The 18,045-nt window shown below is 44.3% G+C and overlaps 1 protein-coding gene across 7 annotated transcripts in view; it reads left to right on the forward strand.

Moving 5' to 3' along the window:
- celf2 (cugbp, Elav-like family member 2) overlaps positions 1 to 18,045 on the forward strand; it is a 910,164-nt gene that overhangs the window by 288,490 nt on the left and 603,629 nt on the right. For 4 of the 7 annotated variants that reach the window (XM_059654470.1, XM_059654471.1, XM_059654472.1 and 1 more), the window contains one exon: positions 4,436 to 4,519. The exons of the other annotated variants lie outside the window; for them this stretch is intronic. In XM_059654470.1, the coding sequence (XP_059510453.1) occupies positions 4,512 to 4,519 (8 nt within the window). In that variant the 5' untranslated portion in view covers positions 4,436 to 4,511. The remainder of the gene's footprint in view (positions 1 to 4,435; positions 4,520 to 18,045) is intronic. 7 annotated transcript variants of the gene reach the window in all.

Below are 18,045 nucleotides of genomic sequence, written 5' to 3' on the forward strand. Positions count from 1 at the left end.
GTTGGTATGTCAATGTGTTCAGACACTTGGTGAGACTTGACTGGCACTTAGTTGCCCTGCAAGAGACCCACGCCCAAGTGTTAGCCACACTGGAGATTTTCTGATCCAGCCAATATAGCAGTTGTCTGTAGAAATCCTCAGGCCTGCCCCTTGAACATAGCACGGGATCAGCTCAGGATTTGCACACGCACAGATTGCTGAGACAGCCGGCTCTGCTCCTGTGTGATTAATGTTCAACCAAGAACCACAGAGTCCTTGCAGTACAGATAGAGATCATTTGGCCCATCACGTCTGCACTGATCCTTCAAACAGCATCCCGTCTAGACCCAGCCCTTCCTCACTCCTGTAACCCTACTTCTCCCATGGCTAGTTCACCAAACCTGCACATCCCTCGACACTATGGGTAATTTAGCAGGGCTTTGGATTGTGGGAAGAAACTGGAGCACCCGGGAAACCCACACAGACAGGTGAAGAATGTGCAGACTCCACACAGATAGTCATCCAAGGCTAGAATCAAACCTGAGGCCCTGTCACTGTGAGACAGCAGTGCTAACCACCGAGCCACCCATAGCCCAGACTGAATGACTTAAAAGATTTGGAGTTCTTCGAGTCTAGTGAGAATAAGAACTGTGAAAATAAAGGCAAATGGTAGCTATAATCTTAACTAGAATAATTGGAAAATTCCCTTATATTGCTCACTGACCCTATTTTGTGTTACTGTTCTGTGATAGAAGGGGTAAAAAAGGATAAGTTATATTCAGACTTACTTCCTCAGTGTAGGTCATGTATTGTTCTGGGATTACTGGTTTTAGATATTGAGCTTAATGAATCTAAACTGGAGCAGCGCCTGTGCACAGCAAGGTTCACTAATGGTTATATAAGGAAGGAAGATAGATGGGAAGATTGGCTATTGTCTGTCACTCTGGCAACAAGTTCAGGCAGGAAAAAAACATTTCCACCTGAGAATTTTGTCAGCAGCAGAAATAGTATATGGTAGCGGTATAGCCTGTTGTACAAGGTCAGCGGCATTATTAATGTACATATTGATGGAAAGCTTTGTTTGAGATTGAGGGGACTGGTACGTTTTTGGTTGCAGGAAATACTGTGAGAGAAGCAATTTTCTCCTGTAACCCACTTTTAAATTAGGCAGATACTCTATTTTTATTGAGAGTACCTTGGTTTTTTTTTACACATTCACTTCCGCCTTACAAAGTGCTCATGCATCGTGCTGCTTGCTCCCCGCCCCCCCGCAATATTTGAAGTGATTGAAGTCGTATTCAGGGTCAGCACAAAAGTGCTGGGGTTTTGATTTGTCTCCCTTACTTAGCCCCAGTAATGCATTGACACAGAACAGGTGACACTTGGTAAAAAAAATCATGCAGGGCTCTGAACCTCATTACCCAGGAAGCCTTGAGTTTGAACTCTGACCTCTGCTGACTCAGGTGACGCCAAGCTAAGGTGGCTGAGAGATGATTGAAATTAATGCAGCAAAGAAACATAGAAAATAGAAGTTGGAGTGCAAATTGGCCTTTGAGCCTGCTCTACCAGTCAATATGAACATGGCTGATCATCCACCCAGTACCCTGCTTTCTCCCACTATCCTCTGGACTCTTTCGCCCTAAGAACGGTGTCCAAATCCTTGAAAACATTCAATGTTTTGGTGCCAACTGCTTCCTAGGATAGTGAACGAAACAGGCTTACAACTCTCTGGATGAAGTAATTTTGCCTCCTTGCACTCCCAGATGGCCTACCCTATATCCTTAGACTGTGACCCCTGGATCCCCCGCTATCAGGAACATCCTTCCTGAGTTCACCATGTCTTGTCCTGTTGAATTCTAAAGGTTTCGCATGCTCTAGATTTTTAAAACCAAAGCAATCAGTGTTCTCCTTCCTGAATGCTCTCCAACAACTTCTTTTCATGATAATGTGTTGGACTGGGTGGACAAGGTCAACAATTAGATGACACCAGGTTACAGGCCAACAGGCTTATTTGAAGGCACAAGCTTTCAGAGTCTCGCTGACAGTGACACCTGAAGAAGGAGCGAGACCCTGAAAGCTAGTGTTTTCAAATAAACCGGTTGGACTATAACCCGGTGTTGTGTGATTTTTGACCTTGTCTATTTGTAATGCTTTCCAGTGTTGAATAGCCAGGCAACACTGTTCAGATAAAATCAGATATCGCATGGGGTAATATCCTACCATGAATCACACTTTCAGGGGTTTATAGAAACAAAAAAAACAAATAGAAACAAGTAAAGGTTTCCAACTTTCCAAGTTGGATCTCCATTGTAGAACTGAAAACCTGCACAGCTCAAAATTTTGTTCTTCAGCTGAGACAGTAAATCGAGACCCAACCTCCTGTCTCAGGTCAATGCAATGGAGCCAGTGGCAGTATTTTGAAGAGGAGGTGAGGAGTGTTCGCTAGTGTCCTGCCCAGCATTTACTGCTCCTACAGCATCTGAAAAGACAGGTTTCTGGTGAATATCACATTACTGTCTTTGGGAGCTTACTGTTTGTAAATTAGTTGCCATATTTCTCCATTCCAACAGTTGGCTAAATTTTAGATGAACTTCATTGACTGTGAAGTGTTCCGGGAGGCCAAACAAAACATAGAAAGACGTCACCTTAATACAAATTTTCCTTCTACCTTTCAGAAGAGGGGAGTAAGTAGAGAGCTATTGGATATACAGTGAAGCCTGCATCATTTTAATTGGATATAACAAGGTGTAGAGCTGGGTGAACACAGCAGGCCAAGCAGCATCAGAGGAGCAGGAAAGTCAACGTTTCAGGTCTAGACCCTTCTTCAGATGGTTCTAGACTCAAAACATCAGCTTTCCTGCTCCTCTGGTGTTTCTTGGCCTGCTGTGTTCATCCAGCTCTACACCTTATTATATCAGATTCTCCAGCATCAGCAGTTCCGACCATCATTTTAATTGGGATGTTTTATTTTATTCATTATACCTGTGATACACAAAACAATGTAATTTCATAATGTTGGTTTCACTGGGATGTAATCCATCGATTAAAAGCATCCCATAGCGATGAAGACATCAATAGCTTACCATCACTTAAGTGATATCACTCTCTTGTTTATGAATGTTTCAGTTCATCTTTTCCAATTCACCAAAGACTTCATTACAGTGTTGAGGGGTGGAGATGGTGACAAGTAATAGAATTATGTACAGTGCAGGGATTTAAGATACAAGTGTGCACTGAGGAGTTGTAAACTCATTATGGCAATATTCTCAGAGATAGTAGGAACTGCAGATGCTGGAGAATCTGAGATAACAAGGTGTAGAGCTGGATGAACACAGCAGGCCAAGCAGCATCAGAGGAGCAGGAAGGCTGACATTTCGGGCCTAGATCCTTCTTCAGAAAATTTTCTGAGAAGTGTCTAGGCCTGAAACGACAGCCTTCCTGCTCCTCTGATGCCGCCTGGCCTGCCGTGTTCATCCAGCTCTACACCTTGTTATCTGTGGTAATATTCTCTCCTAATGCTTCTGAATTGTTAAAGTCCATGATCTGATTGATCCAGTCCAAGCTCCATGCTGCAGTTTCTGCTTTACTTGAAGCCACGGGTCACAGGAAGTAACAATAGTTTACAATAAACCTTGTGCAGTTTGAGAACCTGTAACTCTTTTTACTTTGTTCCGGAACTTTAATAGCATTGGTTAGAGAATCATTCAAAAATCAGGCAGCTGTTGGCCACAATCCACGTCCAAGACAGTGCCAACACTTGGCATTGCTGGCCTGGGCTGGGCAGCTTGACAGAGCTCCCATTCATTTACCCATCAAAAGGGGAATGGGATTCTCATGTGCTTCAGGATAAGAGATTAAAGGATCCACTGGAAAGTTTATTGATGGTTAGTTGACCAGACTATGAAACATCTCAAGAGCTTCACGGTCAATGATGTACAGCCATAGACTTAAGGGCTCACACAGTTAATGGTAGAACCCTTCAGGGTTGGGTGGTGGTGGGCACAGGTCAATAGCTCCTTGAAAGTAGCATCAGAGGTAGACAGGGTGGTGAAGAAGGTTTACCATCAAATCGGGCAGAGCACTGAATGTAGGATTTGGGGTGTCATGTTATGGCTGTACAAGACACTATTAAGGCTACAGTTGGAATACTGCATACAATTCTGGTTGCCCTGCTATAAAAAGGTCATATTTAACTGGAAAGAGCATGAAAAAGATTTGAGGATGTTGCCGAAACTGGAAGGTTGCAGTCATAAGGAGAGGCTGGGGCTTTTTCCCTGGAATGGAGGCTGAGGGGTGACCTTATAGATGTTTATAAAATTGTGAGGGGCATAGATAGGGTGCATAGCCAGGATCTTTACCCCAAGGTAGTGGAGTCCAAATCTATGGGTATAGATTTAAAAGATAAGAGGGAAAAGGTTTAAAAAAGGACCTGACGGGCAACTTTTTTTTTACACAGAGGGCAGTGCGTATCCGGAACAAGCTGCCAGAGGAAGTGGTGGAAGCAGGAACAATTACAACATTTGGACAGCTACATGGATAGGTACGGTTTAGAAGGATAGAAGACCAAACGCAGACAAATGGAACTAGTTCAATTTAGGAAACCTGGTCAGCATGACGAGTTGGGCAAAGGCCCTGTTTCCATGCTCTATGACTCTATGCAATGTACAAATAGTAATCTTCTTTATCCTTTTCCTAACACCTTGGTTTATTTTAGTTCAGGTGTCAGTTCTTTTATTCTTTATCATTTTGTACATTACACTTCAGCATGTGATGACACACCATTGTTCAAAGTTTGAGGATACAACTACTCCAACATTTTAGAATTTGCTCCATCCTTTCTTTCTTGCCCACTTTCAGTTGGTCAATCTCTGCAACCCTCACCGTACAATCTATTCACGACAAGGACGTTCACATTGCCTGCGTCCGTCCTAATCTTTACAATCACAATTTTTGCACTATGGAAACACTTTGATTGGAAAACGAATTTGAGGTAACCAAGGAAAACTATAAATGGATTTTTACAACAAAAGGCAATTGTCGTCATCATCCTAATTCACTTTAGAGTCAATGTGGAAAAAAACAGCAATTAATTTGTGCTTAGCTAACTCTCGAACTGCAGTGTTAAACGATCTCTCAACATCATGTGATATTAAACCAAGGATAAATACTGGGGAAGAGACCAAGGAGAACTCAGTTCCTCTTTTCAGTTATTCTTCAGATATGGGCGTTGTTTACTGGCCCAGCCTTTATTACCACATCCCTAATTGCCCTCAAATGGAGTGTCTTGCCAGGCCATTTCGGGGCAGTTAAGAGTGAGTCAACCACATTGCTGTGGGTTTGGAAGCACACAGGGGTCATGCCATGTAAGAATGGCAGATTTACTTCCAAACTTCATTGCTGAATTGGTTGGGTATTTACATCAATTGGCAATGGTTCTATAGTAGACACTGGACTAGATTATAATTCAAACTCTATTGAATTAAAATTTCGTCATCTGCCATGATAGGACTTAAATCCACGTCTGCATAACCTTATTATGGAGGTTCAGGATTATCAGTCCAGAGGCATTACCACTCTACCACCAGCGAGTTTTGAGAAAATTTGTAGCTCAGGTTGAGGTTCTGAGTTTGCTCGCTGACCTGGAAGGTTCGTTTTCAGACGTTTCGTCACCATTCTAGGTAACATCATCAGTGAGCCTCCGACGAAGCGCTGGTGTTATGTCCCGCTTTCTATTTATCTGGTTAGGTTTCCTTGGGTTGGTGATGTCATTTCCTGCGTTGGTGATGTCATTTCCTGTTCTTTTTCTCAGGAGGTGGTAGATTGGCTCCAAATCAATGTGTTCGTTGATGGAGCTCCGGTTGAAATGCCATGCTTCTAGGAATTCTCGTGCGTGTCTCTGTTTGGCTTGTCCTAGGATGGATGTGTTGTCCCAATCAAAGTGGTGTCCTTCCTCATCTGTACGTAAGGATACTAGTGACAGTGGGTCATGTCGTTTTGTGGCTAGTTTATGTTCATGCATCTTGGTGGCTAGCTTTCTGCCAGTTTGTCCAATGAACTGTGACAAACACTACATTGGACAAAATGGCAGAAAGCTAGCCACCAGGATACATGAACATCAACTAGCCACAAAACGACATGACCCACTGTCACTCGTATCCTTACATACAAATAAGGAAGGACACCACTTTGATTGGGACAACACATCCATCCTAGGACAAGCCAGACAGAGACACGCACGAGATTTCCTAGAAACATGGCATTCCAACCGGAACTCCATCAACGAACACATTGATTTGGAGCCAATCTACCACCCCCTGAGAAAAAGAACAGGAAATGACACCACCAACGCAGGAAATGACATCACCAACCCAAGGAAACCTAACCAGATAAATAGAAAGCGGAACATAACACCAGCGCTTCGTCGGAGGCTCATTGATGATGTTACCTAGAATGGTGACGAAACGTCTGAAAACGAACCTTCCAGCTCAGCGATCAAACTCACATCCAGAACTTTACCACCACTTTTGGATCTTTTACTTCCACTTGAGAGGGAAGATGCAACCACAGATTAATTGCCCATCCAAACGAAGATACCTCTGGCAGTGCAGTACTCCATCAGTACTGCACTGCAAGCATTCCCTTGACTGATATCCATCAATTTTGGAATGTGTCTCAAGCCCACGACCATCTGCGAAATAAACCATGGCTGACTCGCATAATTAAACTCACATATGAATTTTAACATCACACCAGGCACACAAGAATCAGCTCAAATGTTAGCAAACATTTTTGGTTGGAATTAAAAGGCGTAGGTAATTTTATTTGTCTGACCTTCAGCTGGTATTTCATTTATATTAACACGGCACATACTTGAATGTCCCTTACTGACACCCTGCTGGAGAAAAAGCAGAAGTCTTCATTTTGATTCTTCTTGAACATTATTTTGCTGGAAAACTGATAGCTTCACGTGAATCTAAGTATTCCCTTTGCCTCCTGTTGCAAAGCTATTACTCACTAAATGTGTAAAATGTGGTCTTTTTACCCACGGAACTCCTACCAACAGCTTCAGACCAGTCTCCTTTCATTTTGCTTCTGCTGATTGTGCACTGATGTGATAATTAGGGTTCAATGTATCTGACAAAAGATGTGGCTTGGGTGGCATAAGAGTCTGACCAACAAACACAGCAGAAATCATTGATTTCAGGAGAGGAAAATGGAAAATAAAGACATTTCAAATGCTGAAGGAAGATGCAACGGTGTTGCAGCTTCTTGGTTCTTGCTTGATGTTCTGGAGGGTGGACATGTCAAGGATTTAAATCAGTGTTAATTAATGTCACTAATAAGGTGAGTCAGTTATGTTCTGTGTTCCAAAGTACACTATTTTTATCATTGCTACCTATCAGCCACTGTCTGCCCCAGCCATTTGCCTCCTCTTCTGTTGGGTGCTGCTGGGTTCAGGGAATGGACACACAAATGTACTAGGCTTTTTTAGGCAAAGCTTTTCAGCCCCAATCTGATTTGCTGACCCAAGCACTGGTTAGAACTGCAGATGTTGCAGAAACTTTGGTTTTTATTGATACATTTTGCTGGATAGAATATTCCTCTAAAGTATCAGAAGGCTCTGTTTTGACCCCTTCTTCAGGCCTGATTACCTCAAAGCAAAGGCAGAACAATGCTTTGTCTGAAATTTCAGACGTTTCATCAGCGGGCTGTCCAAACTGAAACAGTGGTTAGCACTACTGCTTCACAATACTGGCAACCCGGATTCGATTCCAGCCTTTGGGTACTGTCTGTGTGGAGCTTGTACATTCTCCCTGTGCCTGCGTGGGTTTCCTCCCACAGTCCAATGATGTGAAGGTTTGGTGGATTGACCATGCTTAAATTGGCCTATAATGTGCAGGTTAGGTGGATTAGCCATGGTAAATGTGGATAGGTTGGATCTGGGTGGGATGCTCCTCAGAGTTGGTGCAGACTGGATGGGCCAAATGGCCTATTTCCTCATTGGAGGGATTTTGTGTCTGGGTGACTTCACAGAACAGTTCAAAGAGGAATGTCTCATACATTAGTTCCAACAGTTGGACTATTTGTTCTTCACTTGTTTCAGGGAGTTTGTTGGGTCCAACTTGGTCAGATTTTCCCCACATGACAACATATCACAAGTAATCCACCATTTGGGACATCTGCAAGCTCTGTGAAAAGGCCCATTTTTCCAGATCAAATGCAAGATGTAAAGTGGATGTAACATAGGCACCCCATCCTCCGTTCTCTTGTTTCCTGTTCCTCAAAAAGCACTCCTTAAAAAGAAAATCAGCTTTGTGGGCCAGCTTCCCCTTCTGGGGCAAGACACTGCTATGCCTCAAATCATGTCACACCAACCAAGGCTCAAAAAGAAATTACCTGAGAACAGTGGTGTTTATTCCACATGAAGCATCAGCCTGGATCTTTATGCTAAAGTTTTTGGAAGAGAGACTTGTACCTGCGGCTTAATTGCTGCTAACTGAGCTGTGACCTACAGCTCTGACCTATAATCATGTTGCAACCAAAAACTGTGATCAACTCATCATTATTCCGGCTGCCATGAGTAGTTTCTGGTTGTTCACAAAACAGCAGCTACAGTTACTTAAATAATGCTTTCGCGTTATGAAGTCATCAAATGAAACATTTTCACACGTTTGCTTTTTAATTTCAGATCTCCAGCACCTCCAACACATTGCTTTTATCATCACACATAAATGTTCCTCTAAGGCGCTATGTAAAGGTAGGCTTTAGTACAAGTATAAAATGGGGTGCTCTTTCCCCGCCCACCAAAACATTTCCCCAAGTTTGGTGCCATTTGGCCACCATGTACTATAGCTGGGAGCTGAGGCTTAATCAAGAAAAGAGTCCAGAGAAGAAGACAGGAACTAGAGAAGGGGTTCATTGCAAATTGGAAAAGTCCTAGTTAAATGGGGGAGAAAAAAACAGATAATTTGAATGTTATGTTGCAGCTTTACTGTAAAGAAACATCTGACAGCACTCCTTAAACAAATCGGGCAAAAATTGACAGTAGAAAAGGAGATAATAGACAGGGTAACTAAGAGCTAGTTGAAGGGCCGGATTTAAAAGAAGCTCTGATAGAAGGAGACAGAGAGAGATAGAGATGTTGAAGATTTGAGGGAATTCCAGAGTTTGGGGCCCAACACTACTCAAGGAACAGCTGCCAATGAGACTGGCAATTGAAAACCTCTGTTTTCACACAGATCAAAGAATATCTTTCAACTGAATGGGGGCAGCAAGAGTCAGGATTGTTTACGGGAGCAGTGTTGAAGGAATAAGGTGTTGTATGATCATGCCAGCACACTGACATGCTGCTCGTGGTCAAGGTAGCTGCCACTATCCTCCTTAAAGAGTGTAGGAAATTGCAGAACCTTCTTTGTCTCATGTGGTAGGAGGGCAGCGGTGATGGCATTGTGGGGAGGATAGCGGCAGCTGTAGGCCCGAAGAGTGTCAGCTGGAGGTCCGGTTCAGGGAACTTCAAAGTGGCCGGAGGAGCATCAGTGAGGGAGGATCCCCAGGATCTGCGGCTTCGAGATCAGGAAGCCTGAGGTTTCCCAGAGAGCGGGCCATAGCAGAGGAGACTGAGTCTTGCAGGGAGTGCACACAAAGACTGTTAAACTTTTACCTTTATTCCTTCATTGTTCCACTTGCTACTACTAAGGACTGTAATGTTTTTCTACGTATACTAAGGATACCAGTAACATTTTACTTTTAACATCATTTCTTTACGTGACTACTTTTACTTAAGTGCATTCATGCCTAAGATGGCTCTGTGTTGCAACATTGTACACTTCGAACATACTCCTGTAGAGTATATGTGACAATGAAGCTTAAAATCAAGCCACTTTCTGATTGAACTAGAGGAATTTCATGCACTCAATATCGAGTTGATTACATGTTAACAGCAAGTTTCAGTTTACATTCAGTGATAATGGGAACTGCAGATGCTAGAGAATCCAAGATAACAAAGTGTGGAGCTGGATGAACACAGCAGGCCAAGCAGCATCTCAGGAGCACAAAAGCTGACGTTTCGGGCCTAGACCCTTCATCAGAGAGGGGGATGAAAGGTCTAGGCCCGAAACGTCAGCTTTTGTGCTCCTGAGATGCTGCTTGGCCTGCCGTGTTCATTCCAGCTTCACACTTTATTTCAGTTTACATTCACATGGTAGACATTGTTACAAAGCCAGCGAAAAGGACCAGATTTTAGGGGATAACTCCTTTGAGATGCTAAGCCATTCCACCCACCAAGGTCTAATTATGTCATCATAGTTGGCGCTGTTTGTGGCACCTCTCAGTATTAACACTTTCAGATCCGTATACACAGATTTCTCAGAGGAATTGTGGCAATTGGGAAAACTCCGCTGCTGTTTTGTTTAAAAATAGTGCTGTGGGATCTTTGTAAATCCACCCAAGAAAGATACCCTGGTAACACTGTATTCTCGCCGTACCCTCAGAATCCTGTGCTGAACTCCTGGTATGGGACTTCAACTCTTAAATTTTCTGACTTTGCAGAGTGTATGCTACCAACTGAGCTACACTGACAATGATTTGAAAATAGCTACTTGTTCAAAGAAACACTGTATTCTTCAGAGAGATATTGCCTGAATAGTAAACACAGAAGACATTTGAAATGTGATATGATGCTTTTTATACATCAACAGATAACAGACCTGAGAGAGTTAATGCAGATCAAACCCGTCACTGCTGAAAATGTTTGTAAGAATGCAGTGTTAATTTTATCAGAGGATAACAGCAATCTAGATTCGTAATGACTGTGCTGCTATTTTAAAACTCAGTTCCAGGATAAATGTTCTGCCAGACACGTTGCTAGGTACAAGGAGAGTAGTCCTTATCTTGCTTGCAAGATGTAATAAAGTTATGCCATTTCCCTTCCAACTACTTAAAGTGTTTGTGGGTTCTGAGTACTGTGAAATCAGCCCCTTTGAAATTTCCGAGAATATTTCAAACTGCAACCAGAATGAAATGAGTAATCCGCAAGAAAACAGGTTTCCACCATGACCATCGAGGTCTGCAGAGGGTAGCATTGCAAACTGCCCAATCAACACAGAGAATAGAGATAATGGGAACTGCAGATGCTGGAGAATTCCAAGATAATACAATGTGAGGCTGGATGAACACAGCAGGCCAAGCAGCATCTCAGGAGCACAAAAGCTGATGTTTTGAGCCTAGACCCTTCATCAGAGAGGGGGATGGGGAGAGGGAACTGGAATAAATAGGGAGAGAGGGGGAGGCGGACCGAAGATGGAGAGTAAAGAAGATAGGTGGAGAGGAGAGTATAGATGGGGAGGTAGGGAGGGGATAGGTCAGTCCAGGGAAGACGGACAGGTCAAGGAGGTGGGATGAGGTTAGTAGGTAGATGGGGGTGCGGCTTGGGGTGGGAGGAAGGGATGGGTGAGAGGAAGAACCGGTTAGGGAGGCAGAGACAGGTTGGACTGATTTTGGGATGCAGTGGGTGGGGGGGAAGAGCTGGGCTGGTTGTGTGGTGCAGTGGGGGGAGGGGACGAACTGGGCTGATTTAGGGATTCAGTAGGGGAAGGGGAGATTTTGAAACTGGTGAAGTCCACATTGATACCACATGGCTGCAGAGTTCCCAGGCGGAATATGAGTTGCTGTTCCTGCAACCTTCGGGTGGCATCATTGTGGCAGTGCAGGAGGAGCACCCCCATCTACCTACTATCCTCATCCCACCTCCTTGACCTGTCCGTCTCCCCTGGACTGACCTATTCCCTCCCTACCTCCCCACCTATACTCTCTCCACCTATCTTCTTTACTCTCCATCTTGGGTCCGCCTCCCCCTCTCTCCCTATTTATTCCAGTTCCCTCTCCCCATCCCCCTCTCTGATGAAGGGTCTAGGCCCGAAACGTCAGCTTTTGTGCTCCTGAGATGCTGCTTGGCCTGCTGTGTTCATCCAGCGTCACATTTTATCAACACAGAGAATAACTTGGAACAAGAACATGTCTCTGCTAAAATTCCATGTTCCTCAGCAACATCCGACAATTCAGTAGCTTTTATGACTTTGCTTAGCCATTAGTTCACACCCAGAGAACAATCAGTGATAGATACTGTCCCATTATAGACAAGGTCAGAAATCAAACAACACCAGGTTATCCTGCTCCCTGATGCTGCTTGGCCTGCTGTGTTCATCCAGCTCTACACCTTGTTATCCCAGGTTGTAGTCCAACAGGTTTATTTGAAAACGCAAGCTTTTGGAGTATAACTTGGTGTCATGTGATTTCTGACGTTGTGCACCCCAGTCCAACACTGACACCTCCTCATCATGATCACCATTTCAGACAATTATGTGTGCTGTTGATAATGCCATGCCGGTGAAGCAAACTTGGAAGGAAATCCATAACAAGGTCGTCCATTTATATGGGTGGGAGGCAGTGATGTTAGATTAAGGTACTTGAGAAAACATTTCCCTGAAGGAATTGGGGAACAAGAGATCATAACGAAAAAAAAACAAGCCTATGCTACCTGGATAAAATTGGGAATCACTTTCTCCCACTAAAAAGTGTCTTAGAAATTTGGAATGATGTTCTTCAAGAGCTTGTGAAAGCTGGAGGATCAATTCTAGTTTCAAAAGGGAGTTTATTTTGTTAGGGGTGGGCAACAATGGATACATAGAACAAAGATTGGAATATAAAGTTCAGATATAAGTTCAGGGATGGGTTAAAGTGTGTTTGCTTTAATGCAAGGAGTATCAGGAATAAAAGTGATGAACTTAGAGCATGGATCAGTACCTGGTGCTATGATGTTGTGGCCATAACAGAGACATGGGTTTCTCCATGGGCAGGAATGGTTGCTGGATCTTCCAGGGTTTAGAACATTTAAAAAGAATAGGGAGGGGGGGAAAAGTGGAGGGGGTGTAGCACTACTAATCAGAGAGGGTATCACAGCTACAGAAGCTTCCATTGTCAAGGAAGATCTGCCTACTGAGTCAGTGTGGGTGGAAATTAGGAACAGCAAGGGAGCAGTCACCTCGTTAGGGGTTTACTACAGGCCCCCCCAATAGCAGCAGGGAGATTGAAGAAAGCAGAGGTCGACAGATTTTGGAAAAGTGTGCACGCAGTAGGGTTGTTGTAATGGGTGACTTTAACTTTCCTAATATTGATTGGAACCTCCTTCGAGCAGAAGATTTGAATGGAGCTGTTTTTGTAAGGTGTGTTCAGGAGGGTTTCCTAACGCAGTACGTTGACAGGCCGACGAGGGGAGAGGCCATTCTAGACTTGGTGCTCGGAAACGAGCCGGGGCAGGTATCAGATCTTGTGGTGGGAGAGCATTTTGGTGATAGTGACCATAAATGCCTCACATTCTACATAGCTATGGAGAAGGAGAGGATTAGGCAAAATGGGAGGATATTTAATTGGGGAAGAGGAAACTATGATGCGATTAGACATGAGTTAGGAAGCATGGACTGGGAGCAGTTGTTCCATGGTAAGGGAACTATAGACATGTGGAGACTGTTTAAGGAACAGTTGTTGGGAGTGATGAGTAAATATGTCCCTCTGAGACAGGCAAGAAGGGGTAAGATAAAGGAACCTTGGATGACGAGAGCGGTGGAGCTTCTTGTGAAAAGGAAGAAGGTAGCTTACATAAGGTGGAGGAAGCTAGGATCAAGCTCAGCTCTAGAGGATTACACGCAGGCAAGGAAGGAGCTCAAAAATGGTCTGAGGAGAGCCAGGAGGGGGCACGAGAAAGGCTTGGCAGAAGGAATCCGGGAAAACACAAAGGCATTTTACACTTATGTGAGGAATAAGAGAATGGCCAAAGAAAGAGTAGGGCCGATCAGGGATAGCATAGGGAACTTGTGTGTGGAGCCTGAGGAGGTAGGGGAAGCCCTAAATGAGTTTTTTGCTTCTGTCTTTACGAAAGAAACGAACTTTGTAGTGAATGAAACCTTTGAAGAGCAGGTGTGCATGCTGGAATGGATAGAGATAGAGGAAGCTGATGTGCTGAAAATTTTGTCAAACATTAAGATTGACAAGTCGCCAGGCCCGGACCAGATTTGTCCTCGGCTGCTTTGGGAAGCGAGAAATGCAATTGCTTCGCCACTTGCGAAGATCTTTGCATCCTCGCTCTCCACTGGAGTCGTACCTGAGGACTGGAGAGAGGCAAATGTAATTCCTCTCTTCAAGAAAGGAAATAGGGAAATCCCCGGCAATTATAGACCAGTAAGTCTCACGTCTGTCGTCTGCAAGGTGTTAGAAAGGATTCTGAGGGATAAGATTTATGACCATCTGGAAGAGCATGGCTTGATCAAATACAGTCAACACGGCTTTGTGAGGGGTAGGTCATGCCTTACAAACCTTATCGAGTTTTTTGAGGATGTGACTAGAAAAGTTGATGAGGGTCGAGCTGTGGATGTGGTGTATATGGACTTCAGTAAGGCATTTGATAAGGTTCCCCATGGTAGGCTCATTCAGAAGGTCAGGAGGAATGGGATACAGGCGAACTTAGCTGCTTGGATACAGAATTGGCTGGCCAACAGAAGACAGCGAGTGGTAGTAGAAGGAAAATATTCTGCCTGGAAGTCAGTGGTGAGTGGGGTTCCACAGGGCTGTGTCCTTGGGCCTCTACTGTTTGTAATTTTTATTAATGACTTGGATGAGGGGATTGAAGGGTGGGTCAGCAAGTTTGCAGACGACACAAAGGTCGGAGGTGTCGTTGACAGTGTAGAGGGCTGTTGTAGGCTGCAGCGGGACATTGACAGGATGCAGAGATGGGCTGAGAGGTGGCAGATGGAGTTCAACCTGGATAAATGCGAGGTGATGCATTTTGGAAGGTCGAATTTGAAAGCTGAGTACAGGTTTAAGGATAGGATTCTTGGCAGCGTGGAGGAACAGAGGGATCTTGGTGTGCAGATACATAGATCCCTTAAAATACCCACCCAAGTGGACAGGGTTGTTAAGAAAGCATATGGTGTTTTGGCTTTCATTAACAGGGGGATTGAGTTTAAGAGTCGTGAGATCTTGTTGCAGCTCTATAAAACTTTGGTTAGACCGCACTTGGAATACTGCGTCCAGTTCTGGGCGCCCTATTATAGGAAAGATGTGGATGCTTTGGAGAGGGTTCAGAGGAGGTTTACCAGGATGCTGCCTGGACTGGAGGGCTTATCTTATGAAGAGAGGTTGACTGAGCTCGGTCTCTTTTCATTGGAGAAAAGGAGGAGGAGAGGGGACCTAATTGAGGTATACAAGATAATGAGAGGCATAGATAGAGTTGATAGCCAGAGACTATTTCCCAGGGCAGAAATGGCTAGCACGAGGGGTCATAGTTTTAAGCTGGTTGGTGGAAAGTATAGAGGGGATGTCAGAGGCAGGTTCTTTACGCAGAGAGTTGTGAGAGCATGGAATGCGTTGCCAGCAGCAGTTGTGGAAGCAAGGTCATTGGGGTCATTTAAGAGACTGCTGGACATGCATATGGTCACAGAAATTTGAGGGTGCATACATGAGGATCAATGGTCGGCACAACATTGTGGGCTGAAGGGCCTGTTCTGTGCTGTACTGTTCTATGTTCTATGTTCTATATGGATCATCCATTGTCTAATGGAACAGAGAAACAGGTCTGAGGCAGAATGGTTCATTTCTGTTTATTGTCAAGCCTGGAACTGCTTAGTTCAGACAATCTCTGATTCAAGAGGAACATCCGTAATTAGATTAGATTAGATTCCCTACAGTGTGGAAACAGGCCCTTCGGCCCAACAAGTCCACACCGCCCCTTGGAGCATCTCACCCAGACCCATCCTCCTATAACCCACACACCCCTGAACACTACGGGCAATTTAGCATGGCCGATCCACCTAGCCTGCACATCTTTGGACTGTGAGAGGAAACCGGAGCACCTGGAGGAAACCCACGCAGACATGGGGAGAACGTGTAAACTCCGCACAGACAGTTACCCGAGGCTGGAATCGAACCCGGGTCCCTGGCGCTGTGAGACTGCAGTGCTAACCACTGAGCCACCGTGCCGCCCATGGTATTAGTGCCGAGTTCAACTGGTGACTGGTTATAATCAAAGAAATGAATAGGCTAATGTTAGGATACTTTTGGAATGCCTCCTACCTCTAAATGCCAGGCTACATAAGTCGATGAAATGATTCTGAACTGTTATTTTCGTCACATCCATTTCAAAGTGTTTTTTTTTCACCCCAGTAGAAGGTTAGGGGTCTGAATAACACTAAGCTTTTACTTTATATTTGGATTTCAGTGATCAATTGAAAAGTTCCAAGACACATGTCACACTTCAGAATTCAAGCTTTGTTGCACATGGTGGCTCCTGCATCTTTAAAAAGTACACCAGAGAGAAAGCAAGAAACAAAAAGATGGCAGCTCTTCCCTCCTGGTTATGATTAGCCTTTTGATAATCAGCAAACAAGTGGCAGGTATTTTTCCGAAGAAGGGTCTTGACCCGAAACGTCAGCTTTCCTGCTCCTCTGATGCTGCCTGACCTGCTGTGTTCATCCAGCTCTACACCTTGTTATTTCAGATTCTCCAACATCAGCAGTTCCTACTCCCTCTATTACAAGTGGCAGGTGTAGCCATTTCGTGCTTCTCTGGGTTTTCATTGGACATTCAATACAATAATCCCCACTTGACTTCAGGGCATGCCAAAAGGAGTTATTGATCCTTATTCTGTTTGTAGATTATGCTCATACTCAGCAATAATGCCTCAAATTGATGAGCTAGTTTCACACAGCTCCTGCTTAGAAGAAAAATATTGTTTTTGACATTACACATGCCATGCTCCTGCCCTTCTGAACCAACGGGTGCAATTTTCCCCTGAGATGACAAGGAAGATGGTGCAAACAGGAGGTAATTGGGCACGTTGGCATTGGAGAGATCCTTGCCCCCTTCCTGCTACCTCAACAATTAAAGCCTGGGTGAGAAAGTCCATGGATAGCTACTTGACCATCACATCAGTCTCTCAAGTGGTAAATGATTGGCCACTGAAGGCCTCATCACATCACTGGCCCAAATACCTTTAAACATTGAAACAGCAGGAGACCATTCAGCCTACTGCTCTGCCATTCAGTGTGATCATAGCTGATCTGAACATGCTTTAAATCCATTTTCCTCCCTTTTCCTCATAATCCTTGATCTCCTTCCTGATTAAAACTTCTCAACCTTGAATGCACCTAACGATCCAACTGCTACAGCCCTCTTTGGTAAAGAATTCCACAGATTCATTACTGCCTGAGAGAAGACATTCCTCCTCATCTCAGTTCTAACTGGGTGACCCCTTATTCTGAGATTATGCCCTCTAGTCCCCGACTCTCTCACAACGGAAAACAACCTCTTAGCATCTACCCAGCCACATCTTCTATGTTTCAATAAGGTCGCCTCTCATTCCTCGAAACTCCAATGAAAACAGGCCCAATCCACACAACCTCAAGAGAATCCCTCTATACCTATAATCAGTTTAGTGAGCCTGCTCTGGATTGCCTCCAATGCCCAGCATACCTTTCCTTAGACAAAGTGAGGCAAGGAGTGGGAGTACATTGCACACAGTAAAAATTGAGACTCGCTTTATATTTCAGATTTGGTCATTGAATCCAAATTCCACCATCCACAGTGGGATTTGAGCCCAGCAGGATATTAGACAGAGTCTCAGGATTACTAGTCCAATCTACCTGGAAAGGGAGGAGAGTGGCTACATTTGTGACTGGGAAATCAGGATCACCCTGACTCTAACCCTGCCTTTAGGGATATGTGGCCCTCAATTTGTCCCAATCTAAGGGCATTTAGGTGGAGGCAGGGTGGCTTTAGGAGATGTTTTTCAGCTGCCGGAGGCTATCAGATTCAACCCCACTAGGCACAGGATAATGGCAAGCGGGTCATCTCTTACGTCCCAATACGGTGCTCACTTAAGCAAGCCTTCTTGTTGGTTTAGGTGTGAAGTCTCTCACAGATTTAAAGACAGCACATAGTTAGTGCACTGACACACCTCAGTGGGTGGTAATGTGCTAAAAAATCACACCTCATTATCTGCTGCGAAAGCCCTGGGAG

The sequence above is a fragment of the Stegostoma tigrinum genome, chromosome 25 (genome assembly GCF_030684315.1).
Source record: "Stegostoma tigrinum isolate sSteTig4 chromosome 25, sSteTig4.hap1, whole genome shotgun sequence".
NCBI classification, from domain to species: domain Eukaryota; kingdom Metazoa; phylum Chordata; class Chondrichthyes; order Orectolobiformes; family Stegostomatidae; genus Stegostoma; species Stegostoma tigrinum.